At 50.4% G+C, this 21,260-nt stretch overlaps 2 protein-coding genes across 2 annotated transcripts in view; both read left to right on the top strand.

Annotated features, from left to right (window-relative positions):
* The window catches only part of LOC102447914 (cell adhesion molecule CEACAM5-like), a 96,269-nt gene that overhangs the window by 36,451 nt on the left and 38,558 nt on the right, over window positions 1-21,260 (top strand). The gene's annotated exons all lie outside the window — the stretch shown is intronic.
* LOC149520991 (Fc receptor-like protein 5) overlaps window positions 1-21,260 on the top strand; it is a 26,700-nt gene extending 5,440 nt beyond the window's left edge. Inside the window, exons 2-8 of the mRNA XM_089774118.1 lie at window positions 2,790-2,845; window positions 3,928-4,147; window positions 10,387-10,730; window positions 12,679-12,972; window positions 15,287-15,592; window positions 20,246-20,367; window positions 21,114-21,260. Of these exons, the coding sequence (XP_089630244.1) occupies window positions 2,790-2,845; window positions 3,928-4,147; window positions 10,387-10,730; window positions 12,679-12,972; window positions 15,287-15,592; window positions 20,246-20,367; window positions 21,114-21,260 (1,489 nt within the window). The remainder of the gene's footprint in view (window positions 1-2,789; window positions 2,846-3,927; window positions 4,148-10,386; window positions 10,731-12,678; window positions 12,973-15,286; window positions 15,593-20,245; window positions 20,368-21,113) is intronic.

The raw sequence follows: 21,260 nt of genomic DNA, 5'->3' as shown, positions 1-21,260 counted from the left end.
CCCACAGGGGCCATGCACCCGGGGGCTGCGTCAAGTGCCTGTAACTAAGTCTTCCCAGAACAGATCTGCTCTCAGTGTCTGTGCGGCTCTGCTGTGGCTGTGAACCCCACCCATGTGCATTTACTGGGGGAGATGGGAGGTTCTGGATGGGCACCCCCCATGGCAGAGCCTGGCCCAGCAGCACTGATGACAGAGCCTCAGGTCCTGCAGTGATTTCCATTCCCTCCATCCGGGCCAGTTTAAAGTCACTCCCAAGCCCAATCTCAGCTAAATCTGTCTACAGCTGGGCCTGGTCTGCCCTGGCTTCCAGATCCTCTTACCCAGGCCCATCCTGCAGGGTCAGGGCAGAAGGACTGGAAATGCTCCTTCAGCCTCTTCACTGACCATCTGTGCTAAGACTCCTGCTCTGTGTCTAGACTGGTCAGTTTTTCCGGAAAATCAGCCGCTTTTCCGGAAAAACTTGCCAGCTGTCTACACAGGCCGCTTGAATTTCCGCAAAAGCACTGACGATCTCATGTAAGATGGTCAGTGCTTTTCTGGAAATACTATGCTGCTCCCGTTCGGGCAAAAGTCTTTTTCCGAAAGACTTTTGCGCCAAAGGGCCAGTGTAGACAGCAGAGATTTGTTTTCTGCAAAAAAGCCCCACTGGCGAAAATGGCAATCGGGGCTTTTTTCTGGAAAACCGCGTCTAGACTGGCCACGGACGCTTTTCCGCAAAAAGTGCTTTTGCAGAAAAGCGTCTGTGCCAATCTAGATGCTCTTTTCCGAAAATGCTTTTAACGGAAAAGTTTTCCATTAAAAGCATTTTTGGAAAATCATGCCAGTGTAGACGTAGCCCTGGTGCCATAGCAGAGCCTCCAAGCATGAGTTTAACAGTTACTTGAAGAGACCAGGGGGATCAGGGGTCATTTCCTCAGTCTACAGCATAAATGAACAAGGTTCCAGTGGGTGTCAATAGACCCCAACCCCCGGGCCAGATCCCCAGTGGGTGTACCAATGGAGTCCCCGCTCCAAACCAGAGGTGTCAATCACCTGCAGGAGCAGCCCCTCCCATCACTGTGAGACGTGCAGATCGTGAGCTCCCCTCCTCCTGTCCTGAGCACCAGGCCCCGCTGCCTCTCCAGCCCTCAAGATGAGCAGTGACCACGCCTGAACCTGTGACTTCCTCTGTCAGAGAGGAGGGGCCCGCCCCCCTCTCTGCGCTCACATTTATCAAGCGGCGGAGCTGAAAACCCAGCTCCCAGCCCGGAGCCAGCATCTCAGAATGCAACTAACTCAACTTCTGCCTCTGCTGGGTAAGTGCTCTACCTGGACCCCCAGGCTCGCTGTCATCCAGTAACACCCCCCCCCCCCCGATCCTTTAATCTCTGTGCACCTCCTTTCTTTCCCCTCCCCGGAGCTCTCACCCTCTCTCTTCTCTTCTCCTCCAGCCTCGCTCCAGATGCTTCTCTGGCCAGTGTCCCCTGAAGGTAACGGCATCTCCTGTCCTTATCTGGGTTCTCATGGTGCGGGGTGGAGGGGGAGATTTCTGCCCATGCTGATTAGGATCTTCTGTGGAATTTAGAATTGCAAAAGGGGGGTGCCTGAGTGCACCTGGACCAGGCAGCCACATTTATGGGCATCTCCCGTGAACCTGCCCCAACAGCAGCAGCTGCAGGCCAAAGACACATCTCAGAAGTCGGGAGAGAGACCCTGGCTGATGGCTGCTTGGTGGGTGCCAGCTAAGGCCATAAGGGGGAAGCTGCCCCCATCCCCATGGGCGCTACCCTGCTCCTCATGGGCAGAGGGGGCTGGACACACCTTGGAGACCAACTTCTACTCTCCCCACTCCCCAGGCAAAGCCCGTCGCTGAGGGGCTCTGTGTGTGGGGGGGCGTCTCTCTACCCCAGCTCTGAGCTCCCACAGGGGGTTCAGGGCCACAGCCCTGTGCAGCAACAGATTGACAGATGGTTCTGAAGGGACCCCCGAAACAGAATGGGTAGAAAAACTCCCCCCTCGCTCCCCCACACGCATCCGCCCATGCTTCCTCATTTCTGCTCGGTTCCTTCTAGCTACTGCCGGGCAGGCCGGCTGGTCAGCTCAACCACCCCAGCCACAGGCAGGACCCTTCCCCCACAGATCCACTCCGTGGAGCTTGAGCTATTTAGCATAACAAAGAAACAACTTCTTTAAAAAGGAGTCGCCCTGTGGCACCTTAGAGAGTAACAAAAACAAATGTCTGGTATCGTGAGCTTTCCTGGGCACGGCACACTTCTTCAGATGAGATGAATTTGAATGGCAGGGAGGAGGGGGACCCTCCAAATAAGAAAGGAGAGAGGATAGAAAAAAATTATCTGTCAGTTGTAGTCCTCATGTTAATGAGGCTAATTGAGTGGTGCGGAAGTGTCCTGTGCTGATCTTGTCACTTCAATACGGTGCTGAATGTTCGGTGAGCTGGTGTTATAACACGTTAACCACGTCACGTCTTTGTTCAAACCAAGGGAGAAGGTGTCAAATGTGCAGATGAAGGTGAATTCTGCATGCTCTTTCTGTCGTTGGTTTCTGAAATACCTTTGTAGGAGAGAGGCTACTTTTAACTGAGTTCCTGGGGTGGTTAAAATGTTCCCCAGCAGGATTCTGCATGTATCCATTGCTGATGTCTGATTTGGGTCCATTTAACCTTTGTCGCAAAGGCTCTCCAGTTTGGGTGATACACGAGGCCAAGGGGCATGGCTGGCACTTGAGGGCAGATATCACAGTAGAGGATGTACAGTTGTATGAGCTTCTGATGCGGTGGCTGATGTGTTCAGGTCCTGTGATGATGTTGCTTGTGTGGACAGAGTTGGCACCGGGACTGATCACAGGGGTGAGTTGCTGGGTGTGTCTGATGGAGGGGTGCTGTGTGGTGGCTGAAAAGAGTTTGTTTCAAGTCAGGCGGTTGTCTGTAGGCGAGGATTGGCCTTTCCCCCAAGGGCTGTGAGAGGGAGGGGTCATTTCCCAGAATAGATTGTAGATTGTCAATGAGGTGTTGAAGGGGTTTAATCTGGGGGCTGTAGGTGATGACCAGTGGAATTCTGTTTTCTCTTCTTGGCCTGTCTTTAAGTAGTTCATGTCTGGCCACTGGTCTGACTCTGTTGATCAGTTGTTTCACTTCTCCTAGTGGGTATTTCTAGATGAGGGTGACTCAACTTTGGAGGCCCCAGAGGTCCCAATGATGCTCACAGCAGATGTCGAGGGATGCAGTTTAAATGTGGTTGCATATGGCCCAGACACTGCTGCTGGGAGAAGGTGTGGCCCCTGGGCACTACTGAGCGGAGAAGCTCTCAGCTCTGAGAACTGCTGAGGGGGAGATCACAGCCCTGTTGTGCAGGCAGACAAGAGCAACAGATGCTAAGGATGCAGCCTGGGTGCTGCTTCCAGGACATTGTCAGATGTAGGATCAGTTTCTAAGCCCCATGCTCCAAGCCAGTGCACCTCAGTGAGGGCCCCCAGCCCTCAAACATTTGTAACATTGGGGACATTTCGTTAAACAAGTCCCCTCTTTCTGGTCAGTGTCAGGCCCTGGTGTCTGTTTTGCCGGGTGTGGGGGAAAGGGCACTCGTCACGAAGGACAGGGACAGCTGCCCAACTGCTCAGTAAAGTTTGTCAGTACAGGGCTTTGCAGTTCAGGAACCTGACCAGGAATCCTGTTTTACATCCGCAGTCCTTCCATTTCATAACTATCGCCAGAGAATAGATCCATTTCTGATGTTCCCGCCCCCTTACCAGTTCACTAGGATCCCCACAGCCCAGTGATAAGGGAGGGAGAGGCACCTCCAATTACCAATCTTACTCTGAAAGCAGGGATCTGGACTCCAAAGTGGTCTTGGACCCAGGGCAGTGACCGATGTGCTCACAGCTAGGCGCTGGCTCTAAAGAGTTTTCTCCCTGCTCCTTCTACCCTCCCAGCCAAACCGTCTGCCCCCGAACTCACAGTGAGCCCACAATACCGCGTCTTTCTACCTGGGGAATCTGTGAACCTGACGTGCTCAGCTTTCAGCACTGCCAACGTGTCCTGGATCCGGTTCTTCAGGGTTGAAAAGAAAATCAACTCCAGCAAGATCTGGTGGTTCCAGTCCAATGCCACATCTCTTCAGCTGTCCAGTGTGTCAGACTCACATGCCGGAGTGTACAGCTGTGATTACTTGAAGAAAGAATCTGGGCAAGACATCTCATCAGAGAGGAGCCAAAACTTCACTATCAGATTGACAAGTGAGACCCTGCTGTTAGCTGGTCCCATGGCTGGGTGTGTCTCCTCCATGGACTGGGTGATACAGCCCGGTCACCCAGCTCCAGACAGGGTTACCATGGGGTCAGTTTTACCCTTGTCTCTGGTCAGCATCAGTCCCTGTGTCCCGGAGCACCCAGTACCTTGGGGTTTCAGGGAAGGGGAGCTGGCAGGGAGATGGGGATGGGGGTTCCCAGACAAGCAACAGAAGCAGCTTCAGTTTCTAACAGGAGTTACTGATCTAAGATGTCTAATTGGAACCCAGATTTAGGGCCAGGCCTGTAACGTGCGTCAGTGTCACAGAAACATGGACTCTGAGGCCAGAGGGGCCGAGTGATCGTCTGCTCTGAGCCCACCGAGTGCAGAGACCAGCCCTGAGTGAGCCCTGCCTGGCACAGGGCAGATCCTTTAGAAACACCCCCAGGGCTGGTGGGAAATTGCCAGTGATGGCGCAGTCCTGTGCCCTGCTCTGGGTGCTGGAGGCCAGGACAAAGGCAGCCTGGCCTGGTGGTTACAAGCCCAGACTTCGGAACAAAGGAGTTTGCAGGGGCAGGTGCAGCCTGAGAGGGAGGGGCAGGGGCAGGCTGGATGCCGATGGTGAGAGCCAGGTAGGGATCAGGGCCCCTCACAGCAGCAGGACATCTCAGCGGCTCAGCCAGGTCCCAGCTCAGCCATTTCCTGGCTTCAGCAGTGTGTCCCTGCCAATCATGTGACCTGAGCACTGGGTGTCCCGACAGGCCCTCCTGTGGGCTGGATGTGCCAGGATCACTGATGGGCTGGTTCATCCTCTGCCTTGGGTGAGGGGGGAACATCAGTGACCCTGGTTCCCTTCCAGCCCTGCCCCCCCCAAGAGCCCTCAGCTCCTCACACTGGGTCCTTGAGAGGGCAAGGCTGGACGGCAGGGAGCTTGCAAACAGGAGCAGCAAACAGGCAGTTTGGAGAGGGAGTTCTCCAGGTAAAGGAGGAGTAAATACGGGACCTTTGAGGTAAGTGGCTGTCTGTAGAGTGTGTGTGTGGGGGGGGGGGGCTTGCTTGCTCTGTGCTGAGCTTGTGTTTATTTGTTTGTTTGTTTGTTTGTTTGTTTGTTTGTTTGTTTGTTTGTTTGGAGCAGTGTGTGCTGTGGCTGGAAGCAGGGAGCTTCTAAAGGTTTTTAATTTAGAAGCCTCTGTTAATTGGCTGAGCCTTACTCAGGGGGAGGGGCTAAGCTGTGAGTCAGCGACCAGGGAGCTTGCAAACAGGAGCAGCAAACAGGGCGTTTCAAGAGGGAGTTGGGATGGGGAGTGGGAAGGGGCCAGTCTTTATAGTTTAGTTTAAAGGCTTTAATAAAAACTTCCTGTTTTAACTAGAAACCTTATCAATCAAACGTATTCATAGGCAAAAATGCAGACAGAAGCCCAGCAGCAGAGTGGGGGCTATCCTGTTTGTGTCGAGTGTAACATGTATGATTACCTGCCTTGTGGGCGGGTGGAGTATGTGTGCACCTGTTGCAAGGAGTTCCTGATTCTCAGAGATCGAGTTTGAGCTTTGGAGGCCAGGGTGGCTGAACTGGAGGAGCTAAGGGAGGCAGAGAGTTATGCTGATGAGACTTTCCAGGACACTATAGTACTGGCTCACCTCCAGTGTGAGAGCCCCAGTGCTCTTAAGGAGGATGAAAGTCTCAGGGGAACAGAGCATTCAATGGGAGCAGAGGGAAAACAATCCCATAGTTGGGACCCTCCCTCCAAAGGATGTTGTGGTATGCTCTTGCATGGAGGATACCTCTGAGGGGGAGGGAACGCCAGTTGTTAGGAAGAGGCAGGTGTTCATAGTGGGTGATTCGATTGTTAGAAACATAGATAGTTGGGTTTGTGACGACGGGAGAACCGTATGGTCACTTGCATGCTTGGTGTGAAGATTGTAGGTCTCTCGAGACATCTAGGGCACGTCTAGACTACATGGCTCCGTCGATGGAGCCATGTAGTCTAGACATACCCCTAGATAGACTTATGTGTAGTGCTGGGGAGGAGCCGGTGGTCGTGGTACAGATAGGTACAATGACATAGGGAAGGGTAGAAGTGATGTCCTGGAGGCCAAATTTAGGTTGCTAGGAAAGATACTGAAATCCAGGACCTCTATGGTGGCATTCTCGGAAATGCTTCCAGTTCCGCGCACAGCGCCAGGTAGGCAGGCAGATTGTCAGAGTTTCAATGCGTGGATGAAATGATAGTTTAGGGAGGAGGGGTTTAGATTTATTAGGAACTGGGGCACTTTTGGGAGAGGGGGAGCCTATACAGGAAGGATGGGCTAAACCTAAACCAGGGCGGAACCAGACTGCAGACACTAAACATTAAAAAGGCCGTAGAGCAGTTTTTAAACTAAGAGATGGAGGAAAGCTGATTGGTGCGGAGAAGCACATAAATTGGATGGAGACTTCTCTTAGAGGAGAATCCATTGACAGAGATTCTCTAGGCTATAGACAGAAAGAGAGGTGAGAAGAGGACAAACCATGGGCCAGAGCAGACAAACAACCGCATATAAAGGAATCCAATGCATCAGGGAAGGGAAGACAAATAAACTGGTCATTTTTAAAGTGCTTCTACACAAATGCTAGGGCTGCGTTTAGCCTGGCAAGTTTTTTGCGCAAAAGCATTTGCTTTTGCGCAAAAACTTTCCAGCTGTCTACACTGGCCTCTTGAATTTGCGCAAGAACACAGATGATCTAATGTATGATCGTCAGTGTTCTTGCGCAAATACAATGACTCTCCCACTTGGGAAAAAGCCCTTCTGCGCAAATACTTTTGTGCAATAGGGCCAGTGTAGACAATTGAGAACCGTTTTGCGCAAAAAAGCCCTGATGGTAAAAATGGCGATTGGGGCTTTTTTGCGTGAAACCGCGTCTAGATTGGTCATGGATGCTTTTGCGCAAAAGTGCTTTTGAGCAAAAGCATCCATGCCAATCTAGATGCTCTTTTCCTCAAATCCTTTTAACGGAAAATCTTTTCCGTTAAAAGCATTTGCGGAAAATCTTTCCAGTCTAGATGCAGCCAAGGAGTCTGACTAATAAGGTGAGTGAACTAGAGTACCTTGTATTAAAGGAGGAGATTGACATAATAGGCATCACTTAAACCTGGTGGAATGAGGAAAATCTGTGGGACACTATCATACTGGGACACAAAATATATCGGAAGGATAGAGCAGGCCGTGTGGGTGGAGGAGTGGTACTGTATGTGAAAGATAGTGTAGAATCAAATTAAATAAAAATTTAAATGAATCAACATGTTCAATAGAATCCCAATGGATAGTAATTCCATGCTCCAATAATAAGAATTTAGCAGTAGGAATATATTATCAACCACCTGACCAGGACACTGATATTGACATTGAAATGCTGAGGGAGATTAGAGAGGCTACCAAAATAAAGAACTCTATAATAATGGGGTATTTTAATTATCCCTATATTGACTGGGGACATGTTGCCTCAGGAAGAGAAGTAGAGATAAAATTTCTCAATGGCTTAAATGACTGCTTCTTGGAGCAGCTGGAACGGGAACCCACAGGGGAGAGGCAATTCTCAATTTAGTCCTGAGTGGAGCGCAGGATCAGGTCCAGGAGATAACCATTACAGGACCACTTGGGAATAGTGACCATAATATAATAACATTCAACATTCCTGTGCTGGGAAGAACACCTCAACAGTCCAGCACTCTGGCATTTAATTTCAGAAAGGGGAATTACACAAAAATGAGGAGGTTAGTTACACAGAAATTAAAAGGCACAGTGACTAGAGCCAAATCCCTGCAAGATGCATGGAAACTTTTTAAAGACACCATAATAGAGCCCCAACTTAAATGTATATCCCAAATTAAAAAACATAGTAAGAGACCTAAAAAAGAGTCACTGTGGCTTAACCGCCATCTAAAAGAAGCAGTGAAGGACAAAAAGGTATCTTTCAAGAAGTGGAAGTCCAATCCTAGTGAGGTAAATAGAAACAAACATAAAAACTGTCAAATCAAGTGTAAAAATGTAATAAGAAAAGACAAAAAGATTTTGAGGAACAGCTAGCCAAAAACTCAAAAAGAAATAGCAAAATGATTTTTAAGTACATTAGAAGCAGGAAGCCTGCTAAAAAACCAGTGGGTCCCCTAGAAGATCGAGATATAAAAGGAGCAATCAAGGGTGATAAAGCCGTTGTGGAGAAACTAAATGATTGCTTTGCTTCAGTCTTCATGACTGAGGATATTAGGGAGATTCCCAAATCTGCACTGTCCTTTGTGGGTGATGAATCTGAGGAGCTGTCTTGGATTGAAGTGTCATTAGAGGAGGTTTTGGAACAAATAGAAAAACTTAATGTTAACACATCTCCGGGACCGGATGGCATTATCTAAGGGTTCTGAAAGAACTCAAATGGGAAATTGCTGAGCTATTATCTGTGGTTTGTAACCTATCCTTTAAATTGGCTTCCGTACCTAATGACTGGAAGGTAGCCAACGTGACACCAATATTTAAAAAGGGCTCTAGAGGCGACCCTGGCAATTACAGACTGGTAAGTCTAACTTCAGTACCGGGCAAATTAGTCGAAACAATAGTAAAGAATAAAATTGTGAAGCATGTAGAAGAACATAATTTGTTGGACAAAAGTCAACATGGTTTCTCTAAAGGGAAATCATGTCTTATTAATCTATTAGAGTTTTCTGAAGGGGTTAACAAACATGCAGACAAGGGGGATCCAGTAGATCTAGTATACTTAGATTTTCAGAAAGCCTTTAACAAGATCCCTCACCAAAGGCTCTTATGGAAATTACATTGTCATGGGCTAAGAGGGAAGGTCTTTCCATTGATTGAGAACTGGTTAAAAGACAGGAAACAAAGGGCAGGAATAAATGGTAAATTTTCAGAATGGAGAGTGGTAACTAGTAGTGTCCCCCAAGGGTCAGTCCTATGAGGTGGTAAAGTTTTCGGATGATACTAAACTGTTTAAGATAGTCAAGACAGAAGCAGGCTGTGAAGAACTTCAAAAAGATCTCACCAAACCGAGTGATTGGGCAACAAAATGGCAAATGAAATTTAATGTGGATAAGTGTAAAGTAATGTACATTGTAAAAAATAACCCCAACTATATGTACAGTATGATGGGGATAACTTGGCTACAACAAATCAGGAAAGAGTTCTTGGAGTTATCATGGATAGTTCTCTGAAAACATCCATGCAGTGTGCAGCGGTGGTCAAAAAGGCAAACAGGATGCTAGGAATTATTAAGAAAGGGATAGAGAATAAGACCCAGAATATCTTACTGCCCCTGTATAAAACTGTGGTACGCCCACATCTTGAATACTGTGTACAGCTGTGGTGTCTTCACCTCAAAAAAGATATTTTGGCTTTGGAAAAGGTTCAGAAAAGGGCAACTAAAATGATTAGGGGTTTGAAACCGGTCCCATATGAGGAGAGGCTAAAGAGACTGGGACTTTTCAGTTTAGAAAAGAGGAGACTGGGGGGGGATACGATAGAGGTCTATAAAATCATGAGTGGTGTGGAGAGGGTAAATAAAGAAAAGTTATTTATTAGTGCTCATAATAGAAGAACTAAAGGACACCTAATGAAATTAATGGGTAGCAGGTTTAAAACTAATAAAAGAAAGTTCTTCTTCACACAGCGCATAGTCAACCTGTGGAACTCCTTGCCAGAGGAGGCTGTGAAGGCTAGAACTATAACAGAGTATATAGAGAAGCTAGATAAATTCATGGAGGTTAGATCCATAAAAGGCTATTAGCCAGGAGGTAGGAATGGTGTCACTGGTCTCTGTTTGTCAGAGGCCGGAGATGGATGGCATGAGGCAAATTGCTTGATCATTGTCTTCGCTCCACCCCCTCCAGGGTACCTGGTGCTGGCCACTGTCGGCAGACAGGCTACTGGGCTAGATGGACCTTTAGTCTGACCCAGTACGGCCGTTCTTATGTTCTGGGTCCCTAGTCACCTTTACAGGGATCAGTGCATCCACGCTGGCACACTCCAATGGCGCAGCTGCCAACCTTTGACAGGGCCTAGAGCTGTGCAGATGGGCTGTGCTGTAAGGGGAAGGGTGGGGAGTGGGAGAAGCTCTGGGTGGGGCTGGCTGAGGGAAGGTGGGGGTTACAGTTTACATGAGTGCGGCGCTGGCTCTAAAGTTTCCTTCCTCCCTCTCCCCTTCCAGATTGGCTGTCTGCCCCCGAACTCACTGTGAGCCCACCACACCGCATCTTCCTACTTGGGGAATCTGTGACCCTGACGTGCTCAGCTCCCCGCACTGCCACCGTGTCCGGGATCCGGTTCTTCAGGGATGGCCAGGGAATCAATTCCACAGAGCTCCAGTGTCCTCAGTCCAGTGTCAGTTCCTCCCTTCAGCTGTTGAATTTGTCTGAGGCAGAAGCTGGAAAGTACAGCTGTGAGTCATGGCAAACAAAGTCTGGGCGAGAGATCCCATCGCAAAATAGCCGACTCGTCCCCATCACAGTGACTGGTGAGACCCCCTGTCACTTGCTGTCTGCTGCGCTGTGGTGGGGGGTTTCTGCTCCCTGTCAAGGGTGACACATTCCAGTCAGCTGCATCCAGACAGGGTCACTCTGGGATCAGTTTCACCCCCATCTCTGTCAGTGTCAGTCCCTGGGTAGTTGGAGTACCCAGCAGTTTGATGTTGCAGGGGAAGGGGAGCTGGCAGGGAGATGGGGGTGGAGGCAGGAGACCAGCAAGCAACAGCAGTGGTTTCAGTTGACAGCAGGACTTGATCAGCTGGGGTGTTTCATTATAGCCCAGATTTCAGATCAGGTCTGTGACATTCGTCAGTGACACAGAAACATCCGTTCTGTGGCCAGAAGAAGCAACCGATCCCCAAGGTTCCTGCCAAGGTAAATAGCAGGGTGGCCACACTGCTGTTTAATGCGCCCTTCCCGATGGCTCTGGGCTGGGTCGTATGGAGCTGCCTAGCTGTGGGAGGGGCACCTCTCCCCAGCTGTAGCAGCTCCCTGCAGGGTGCACGGGAATGCACCTCGCCCAGCCTGTGGATAGGGAGCAGAAGGGGGAGGGAGAGAAGGGCTGAGAGGGATCTGGGGCACGGGGAAAGTCATTTGGGACATCCCCTCTCCAAGGATCCAGGTTTTGGTGGATGAACACTGGAGCAAGAGCCTGCGCATAAGCCTCGCACATGACATTTGCTTAATTACATTTAAAATTTCCATAGCTGTCAGTGGCTGATGGTAAGCAAGAAAAGGATTCTTCAACGGAACGTTTGGAGCATTTGTAGCTATCTGAAAACTCTGATCCTAATGACTTTTTAAAAATTTCTGTGGGGAGGTTACTGGCCTTGAGGCCAGATTTTGCTCTGGCTCTTAGTTGTCACGGCTGTTTCCGAGTCTGGTACTTGGAGTGCAGAAGTTGGAGGCGTGCGAGACCCCTTACAAATACCCTGTCTCTAGGGCCTTCTGCTTAACAGCTCCTCAAGGTCACCGAGTCCCTGGCCATGGGAGGTTGCTGCCTCCAGCAACTGAGAAAAGATTCCCATTTTTCTTCAGCCCAGGAAGGAATCACTTAGGGTATGTCTACACTACCCTCCTAGTTCGAACTAGGAGGGTAATGTATGCATACCGCACTTGCTAATGAAGCCCGGGATTTGAATTTCCCGGGCTTCATTAGCATAAGCGGGGAGCCGCCATTTTTAAATCCCTGCTGCTTCGAACCCCGTGCAGCGCGGCTACACGGGGCTCGAACTAGGTAGTTCGGACTAGGGTGCCTATTCCGAACTACCGGTACACCTCGTTTCACGAGGAGTAACGGTAGTTCGGAATAGGAACCTAGTCCGAACTACCTAGTTCGAGCCCCGTGTAGCCGCGCTGCACGGGGTTCGAAGCAGCGGGGATTTAAAAATGGCGGCTCCCCGCTTATGCTAATGAAGCCCGGGAAATTCAAATCCCGGGCTTCATTAGCAAGTGCGGTATGCATACATTACCCCGCTAGTTCGAACTAGCGGGGTAGTGTAGACATACCCTTAGCTACTTCTCCCAGAGGGTACCCCAAGCGCCTCTACCACAAGAGACTTTGAAAAACACAAACAGCAAATTGATTAACCAACCTGTCAGTCTCCTATGGCCTTGCCTGTGCGGCATTTTGCTACTTCCTGCCCTTACTGTCTGGTTTGTGCCTGGTGGGGGCAACTCCCTGACACACCTGGCCTCACCTACACAAGAACCCCCTCCCCCAGCCCCTGGAGGCTGAGCTGCCCTGGGCAGAATCTGCCCCTTCAGGTACCAGCAGGGGAGGCTGGTCCCACTAGGTTCCTAACAGGGCGCGCTCTGTTCCTTCTGGGGTCTGTGTTGAGGATGCCTCCCTTCTCTGCCCTTCCCTGACTCCTCCTCTGCCTCCGGATCACCAGCCATTTATATAGAAACTGTCTCCTCCCCTGGCCCTCTTGTCTTTTTCCATCCCAGCCCTCCAGCTCACCGTGGCCCCGCAGCAGCCTATATATCTCACTGGGGAAAACGTGACCCTGACGTGCTCAGCTGTCATTGGGCATGTGGTGTCCGGGATCCGGTTCTTCCGGGACGACCAGGAAATCCACTCCCGGAACCTCTCCTCACCGCCATACAGTGACACCCATTCGATTCAGCTGTCAGGGGAGCCTGGGTCGCAGGCGGGGTTGTACAGCTGTGAATCCTGGAAGACAGAGCCTAGGAAAAAGAACCTGTCGGAGAAGAGCCGGGCAATCCACATAATAGTGACAGGTGAGTCCCCGACTCCTGTTGCTCCTTGGCCCTGTGCTGGGGTCTCTCTCCCCCGCGGGCAGGGTGAGACTCAGCCTGGTCCCTCAGCTCCACACACAGTCACCCACTGGAGCTGTTCAACCCCTGTCTCTGGCTCCCGGGCTGGGTTGCAGGGTGGGCCTGAGGGGTTCTCTGGGACTTGGGGGCTCCTAGCCAGAAATAACACTGGAAACCTTGGAGAGGGTTAATGACACGGACCCCAAATCTCCCCCCTCTCTGGTGAGCGGCAGGCCCTGGTTTCAGGCACACGGGGACTAGAGGCTTCTCTACTTTGTCACTGCTGGCCAGGGGAAGGTGCGGAACCTGCTGAAGGGGAAGCTCTCAGCTCTGGGCACTGCTGGGGGGGAAGATCACAGCCCTGTCACGCAGACAGACAAGAGCAACAGATGCTAAGGATATTGTCACGAGGGCTCAGTATCTAATCCTCCCCTCATGCTAATCCAGGGCACCTCAGTGATCAGCTCTTCCATGGCATCTCCAGAGATGTCTTGGGTGCCAAGGGAGTGACTGGCAGATGCCAGAGACCTCCCATCTTCATCCAGAGAAGCCCAACCAGGGGATCTCACACAGCTGTGGCGTAGCATATGGGCACACTGCAGGGTGGGGCTCAGTGAAATAGACCAACGCACTGAGTTTCCCGTGCCTTTTAATTAATGAATTTTACATACGGAGGATGTGGGATACTTAGACTTTAGTAAGGCATGTGACACGATCTTGCATAATCCATTCATCAATAAACTAGCCAAATACAACTGAGATGGAGCTACTGTTAGGTGGGTACATAGCTGCCTTGATAACCCTTCTCAGAGAGAAGCTAGTAACAGTTAACAGTCTTGCTGGAAAGGCGGAACAAGTGGGGTTCCACAGGGGTCTGTTCTGGGACTGCTTCTGTTCAATATCTTCATCAATGATTTGGATATTGGCATAGAGAGTACAATTATTGAGTTTGGAAATGGTATCAAGCTGGGGTTCCGAGTGCTTTGGAGGATAGGGTCATAATTCAAAATGATCTGGACAAACTGGAGAAATGGCCAGAGGTAAATAGGATGCAGTTTAATAAGGACAAAAGCAAAGTGCTCCAGTTAGGAAGGAACAATCAGTTTCACACACAGGGTGTGTCTAGACGACAGGGTTTTGTTGACAAAAGTGGACTTTTGTCGGCAAAACTATACCTGCGTCTACACTACTGCCGAGTTCTGTTGACATAATGTGGACAGAACTCGGCAGTTTTGTCGATGGCAGTAAACCTCATTCTACAAGGAATAACACCTTTCATCGACAGAGTTCTGTCAACAGAAGGCGTTATTGCATCTACACTGTCCTTTGCCTCTACACTGTCATGTCAACAAAACGGCTTGCTTTGTCAACAGAACTGGATGTAGTCTAGACACTCTTTGCTGACAAAGCCTCTCTCGACAAAAGCCTGTAATCTAGACGTACTCACAGAGAATGGGAAGCAAGTGTCTAGGAAGGAGTCCTGCAGAAAGGGATCTAAAGATCAGAGTACATGACACTATTCCAAAAAAAAACAACCATGATTCTGGGCCGCGTTAACAGGAGTTTTGTGAGCAGGACACGAGGAGTCATTCCTCCGCTCTACTCTGCACTGATTACGCCTCATTTGGAGGATTGTGTCCAGTTCTGGGCACCACATTTCAGGAAAGATGTGGAGAAACTGGAGAAGGTCCAGAGAAGATCAACAAAACTGATGAAAGGTCTAGAGAACATCAGCTATGAACCAAGGCTGAAAACACTGGAAAAGAGTAGAGTGAGAGTGGGCATGAGGGAAGTTTTCAAGTACTTAAAAGGGTGTTACAAGGAAGGAGAAATATTGTTCTTCTTGGCCTTTGAGGATGGAACAAGAAGCAATGGGCTTAAACTGCAGCAAGGGAGGTTTAGGTTGGAGAGTGGGAAAAACTTTGTAACTTTGTAACTGTCAAGATGGTTAAACAGAGTAAATTGCCTAGGAGGATTCTGGAATCTCCATCCCTGGATATTTAAGAGCAAGTAGGATAGACACCTGTCAGGGATGATGGAGATGTTACTGGGTCCTGCCACGAGGGAGGGGACTGAACTCAATGACAGCTTGAGGTCCCTTCCAGTTCTAGGGTTCTATGATTCTACGGCTCAGTGGTGATGTGTTTTCTGGGCATGGAACCAGGGCTGGCTGGGGTCTGTGTCCAGGATCCCTCCCTGCGCTGCCCTTCCCAGGCTCCTCCTCGGTCTCTGCCACCAGCCTCCCAAATAAGAATGATCTCCCTGTTGTCATTTCCAGACCCTCTCCCAGCCCCCCAGCTCACCGTGTCTTCACCACAGACTGTCTACTTCGCTGGGGAAGCCGTGATCCTGACGTGCTCAGCTGCCGGGTCACCCACCGTGTCCGGGATCCGGTTCTACAGGGATAGTCAGGAAATCCAATCAAAGAAACTCCCCTCATCTCGCACCAGTCACACTGAGTCTCTGTTGCTGTCGAGCACGTCTGCAGGCAGTGCTGGGGAGTACAGCTGTGAGTCCTGGGAGACAGTGTTTGGCCGAGAGATCAAATCCATGAGGAGCCAACCCAGATCCATCATTGTGACAGGTGAGTCCCCCCGTTCCCTGCTGTTTGCTGACCCTCGCTGGAGTGTCTCTGCTCTGTGCTTGGGATGAGACACAGCCCAGCACTCAGCTCTGCACAGGGCCAGCCAGGGCTACTGGGTCAGATCCAGCCCCTGTACCTGGTCAGTGTCACTCCCTGGGTCTCTGGCTTTGGGATTTTGGGGGTGCAGGCATTGATGCTACTTTCCTCCTAGGGACTTCCAGCCTTCAAATATTTGTAAACTTGGAGAGCTTTAATTAAACATTTCCCCAGCCTGCCCTGTCTCTGGTCAGCATCAGGCTCTGTCATCTGATATGCTGTGGGGCGGGGAGGAGGGTGGCAATGAACTCTAAGGCAGGGAGAGGTGCCCAGGTGCCCAGTATTACGTGCTCAAACCTTCCACTCCATAACTATCATCAGGACAGGGTGGGGCTCCAAGGGGTGCAGGGTACCCATGCGAACCAGGAGGGGCCCGTTGTAGCTCAGAGCTGAGGCAAAGAATCCAGAGCCCAGCCCAGTCCGAGGACCATAGAGGGTACTTCACCGATTGCCAGGCTGGGAAGGACCTCGTGTCTATCTTGTCTGAGCTCCTGCCTCCCACAGGACAGAGACCTGGAGCAGAACCACCCCAACACCCCTCCTGCTCCAGCCTCCTCTGTTCCAGTTCTGCTCATTCTCCTCTCTCCCTCTGCAGTGGGCTCCACTCTGTGAATTCACATCTACCCCCTTTGTCCCCTCCTCCTCTACTCCTGCTTTGCTCTTCCATGTGCCTTGATCTGCCTCACGCCACCACACTCCAGCCCAACGTGATGGCCCAGGGCCACCAAATGGGCAACAGAGCTGCTACATGGACCTCAATGAAGCCTCAACACAAGATAACAGGCGTGTTCTATCAGGGGGAACTTTATTCTGTGTTTTGGATTCTCCCCGCCTGTTGACCCATTTGTGGCAATCGCTCAGCTTGAATTTCAACCTGGAGGGGGAAGTTCTGGTGGAAAATCAGAGAGTCAGACCCTGGAAATATCCACACCATGAGCATTTCAGCCACCAAGCAAACTGCAGCTACATTCATGACGGGGCACGACCTGTTTTTCAGAGCTGCATAACTCCTGTGCACAGAGATTGCTTCTTTGGTGTGAACCTGCCTACCCACACGCAGCTGTGAAAATGTGGGTCTGTAGTTGGCCTTGTGAGGAATAACCTCCCAAATCACATGGGGAGCATATGTGAGAGTGCACAGGTGGAGATACGGCCGTTCTCCGTGAGTCCCTGTGAAATCTGTATTTGAACAGAGCACAATGGGAGGTGCCTGGAATGGGATTGCTTCTCCTAAAACCAACAAGCAAAGAGACAGAATCACCCATTTGAGGACAGTCCTCATCACTGACAGAACTGAGGGATTGTGGAAAGAGATTGAACCAAGATGAGCCAGAGACACAGAGTGAATCTGGAATAGGTTTGCTTCTCCATACACCTTGCAGCAAAGCCCTGGAGAAAAGGTGATGACTCAGCTATGGATGGGGCTGGAGACGGCCTACCCAAGAGACCAGCCTATTTGAGTATTCAAGATGAAACTATCAACACACATGATGTGGAGAGAACTGGGACCACGTGTGGAATACGAAGTTGCCATGGGAGTGTTTATTTCCCACCCTGCCAAAGAAGGCCTCAAGACATGAGACAAACAATTGTGGAACAGGAGAGGGCAAAACACTTTGTGGCTTGCATCCCCCTCAACCTAGGAAGCGGAGACGAACATGTGAATGAAAGTCCCCAAGGAAATGAAATGAATCGTTTTGGCTGTTTGAACTGAGAGGGGCCAGAGACTCTGCATTGAAACCAGAGATCCCCGTGAAATGTGTCCTGGGTTTGCCCAGAGAGACCCTGTGAATAGGCAGGTCCCTGCACCTCTGTCACTCTTTGGATTTAGGTGGGAACTATTTGGGTTGTGTCTTTTTCCTGCCTCTAACCTGCAACTAGCTCTCTTCTTCCTTCTTCCTCCTCAATAAACTCTTATAGGGCCCAAAGTATACTTAATACTCCCCCTTGAAATCTTTGCAAAGACCTCACTTGAATTACAGCCTTGGGGCTTGGGTGAATTAAAAGTCTGACATCAGCTTCACAGAGCCCAGCACCAACTCTGTGAACGTCTCTGTGCTCGGCATCCCAGAGGCTGGTCCCAGCAACACTGGGGAGTTCACCTGTGGGTACAAGCAGAACAGGGGTGGGAGGCGGGTTCTGCCCCCAGGAGACAGGCTGTGACTGTGACTTCGATGGGTGAGACGTTCCTAATATCTTAACCCAGCTCCCTGTGTTGTTCCCACTAAAGGAGACCCGTCCCCTAGAGCTCTCATGGGAAAGGGGGGCTGGATGAGGAGACAGATCTCACTTGGAGATACAAACCCCCCATTTCTGCCCTCCTCCACACCATTTCTAGCTATGACACGTCAGTGGACAAGTATCTGGGCACCTCATGATGGAGTGAATAGAATTAGCACCTTAGTGTCTGTTTTAGAGATGGAGAAATGAGGCAAAGAGGAGCCAAGTCCCACAGGTGACCTCTGCATTATCAGGGAGTTGTCCCCAACATCCAGCATCAAAGACCAGCCCCATCACCACTGAACCATCCTCCCGCACTTCAGAAAGGTCATCAGGCCGGTACAAACCGAATGTGCAATGGCCACCACAGTGAGGGGTTATCACAGGAAACCTCTTGCAAGGCTGGATTGCTCTGAGGGGCTCAGACCTTTTATCAAGGCTGCCGGGCTGTTCTCATTTGCCTTCCTGTCTCTTTCTTTTGCACCCTGAACAGCTTCACAACCCGTCTGTGTTATTCTGCTGGGAACTGGTGGCGTCTTGCTCCTGATCGCAGCCCTGGCTGCTCTGCTCTGCTACTGCCGCAGGAAGAAGAGAGGTGGGTGAAAGCAGGCGAGAGGCTGGGCTCTCCCACCTGTGCCTCAGATCTGGTCTAGTCAGAAACTGTTCAGTAGTGATCTGGGTAAAGAGTTTAAAATATTCACAACCACAAAGGAACCTACCCTGGTGCAGTGTGGAAACCAAATCGATCTTGATAATTTACAAATGCCTGTCAGTCTGTCTGTCAGTGTTTTTATTGAAGAACACCTCCAAAATGGTAAGAGCCAGGACCTCGAAACTTCATATGGAGCTTCCTCTTCTCCTAACTGCAAGCAGGGTCAGGGTGTGGCTGTACCAGGAACAATGGGAAGTGCTGGGAATGGGACTGTGTTCCAGCACATTGAAAGGGAGGGGAAGAAAGAGGAAGGACATGATGCTGTGCGTGGCCACTGGGGACAGCGAACCTGCAGGGGAGAGCTATATGCAGAGTGACCACTGAGAACAGCTGTGCCTTCAAAGCAGAGGACAGTAGGACTGGGACTCTTCTACCTTGCCTGCCACCAGAATGGCTAAGTAGCCCCAAACTCCTCCCTGCCCCAGGCAGCACCAGGGGAGCTGAAGAGACACAGAAGGACTTCAGCGGCCTAGGTGGAGTAGGGAGCTGGAAGGACCCTGGTGGCCAAGGGGCCTGAGGGAAGAAAGAGGTGCCCTAGCAGTTGTGGGGCCTGCAGGGAGTCGGAAGGTCACTGGTGTCTGGGGATGTTGTGTGGGTGGGAATAGAAGGCCCCTGTTAGCCAGGGGTATGGAGAAGGGGAAACAGAAGGCTTCTTGAGGCCAGGAGGAAGACACCCTTCCAGAAGGGGGCTGCTGACCTCAGATCTTCCCCACCCTCCATCATGCACCCCCCACACCTATCCTCGTGCCTCGCAATCCCACATCTCCAAGCCCAGCCCTGAGTCCTGCATCCACCACACAACCAGTTCTCTGCCCTGAAGGACCCATGAAACACTGTGTAAGTCTGCTAGTTTCCTGTGTAAGTCTGCTAGGGTAAGTAAGGTATTTAACTTTGAAGGAGAGAACAAAGTATAGGAAGAAGACCAAGTTCTAAGCGGATATTGACAGGCTGTCAAGTGTAGATTGGCACAAATGTGACACCTGGGCTATGTCTAGACTGCAGGCTTCTTTCGAAAGAGGCTCTTTCGAAAGCATCTTTCGAAAGAGCATCTTTCGAAAGATCGCGTCTAGACTGCAGGCGGATCTTTCGAAAGAGAAATCCGCTTTTTCGAAAGAGAGCACCCAGCGAGTCTGGATGCTCTCTTTCGAAGACGGCCTCTTTACATTGAAGAACGCCTTCCTTCGAAAGAGGAACTTTCGAAGGAAGGCATTCTTCCTCGTGAAACGAGGTTTACCACCATCGAAAGAAAAGCCGCGTTCTTTCGAAATAATTTCAAAAGAACGCGGCTTGAGTCTGGATGCAGGGGAAGTTTTTTCGGGAAAAGGCTACTTTTCCTGAAAAACCCCCTGAGTCTGGACATGGCCCTGGTGTCAAAGATCCAACTCAGCTGAAGTTTGGTTTAAGACTCATGATTTCATTTGACGTCAGCAGTAAGACTCCTGGTTGTGCTCAGGGTGAAGTGAGGGTAAAATAATGTCAAAGTTGCCAACGTTTCTAGGCCTCTGTGCTGAGAAAATACATATTTAAGCAGAGTGACCGTGGGCACGAAGCTGAGCTCAAGGTCAAGGGATTTTCCTCAGGGTATGTCCCCACCTCAGCCCCCTTCTTCTCTGGTTCTGTGCTAGTTCCAAAGACTCCAAAACGCACGGAAGGTTCTGAGCTTGGAGAATGCACCAGGAACCGGGATCCAGGCCACGACAGCAAGGGATCCAAAGCCTCTGGCACTGGAGCGAAGCAGATGGAGCAGGTAACATGACTGCTTTGACAGGCTAAGGTCAAGAGCCAGCAGAATGTGACCATTTTGAATCAACAATGCCTGAATTTTTCCCGAGGCCTCACGTAATACTGTCTTTCAAAGAAATACAGCCTAGAGTTTGTCCATACAGATAGAATGGGCTGGGATTTGGTCTTCCCTTTCCCCAAACTGCCACTGACTCACGGAAATGTAGGTGTGAGACGGGACCTCAAAAGGTCGTCAGTTCTGCCCTGTGATAGCATTACTTCAACTTGGACCATCCCAATGGGTGTTTGGCCTTTGACAGAGATTTCCCAACATCCCCAGGTCCCCTGTTCCAGAGCTTAACTGCCCTTAGAGGTAGAATCTTTCTTGTAATATCTTATCTATATCTCCTTTGCCACAGAGTACATCCATTCTGCCTTAACTTGAGCGGACATAGAGAAGGATTGATCCCTGTACTCTTTATAACATTGGCTTAGCAGTTGGCTGTCATGTCCCCTGTCAACCATGTCATCTCCAGACTAAACATGCTCTTCTCTGGACCCTCCCCAATTTGCCCCCATGTTCCTAAAAGTGGGATGCACAGAACTGGACACACCTCTCCAGCTGTGGCCTCCTCAGTGCACAGTGCAGCAGGACAATGATCTCTCAGGTCTCTTCCTGTTCATACACCCAAGAATGCCAGTCGCCTCTTTCTCAGCTGCATCCTCCATGTACCCTTCCCCCCTCACCATTTCTCTTTCCTCCCCCAAAAGGAATCAGAAGTCACCTACGCACTCATAGATCTCCCGGCAGTAGAGGCCCACACATCCCAGTCGAAAAAGAAAGCAAAGCCTGCTGAAGATGAACATGTGCTGTACAGCGACGTGGTGACAACCCGCACCCTGAAAGGAGCTAAATAA

This window comes from Pelodiscus sinensis, chromosome 30 (genome assembly GCF_052426305.1).
Source record: "Pelodiscus sinensis isolate ZL-2025 chromosome 30, ASM5242630v1, whole genome shotgun sequence".
Classification (NCBI taxonomy): Eukaryota; Metazoa; Chordata; order Testudines; family Trionychidae; genus Pelodiscus; species Pelodiscus sinensis.
This window is presented reverse-complemented; position numbering and strand designations above follow the sequence as displayed.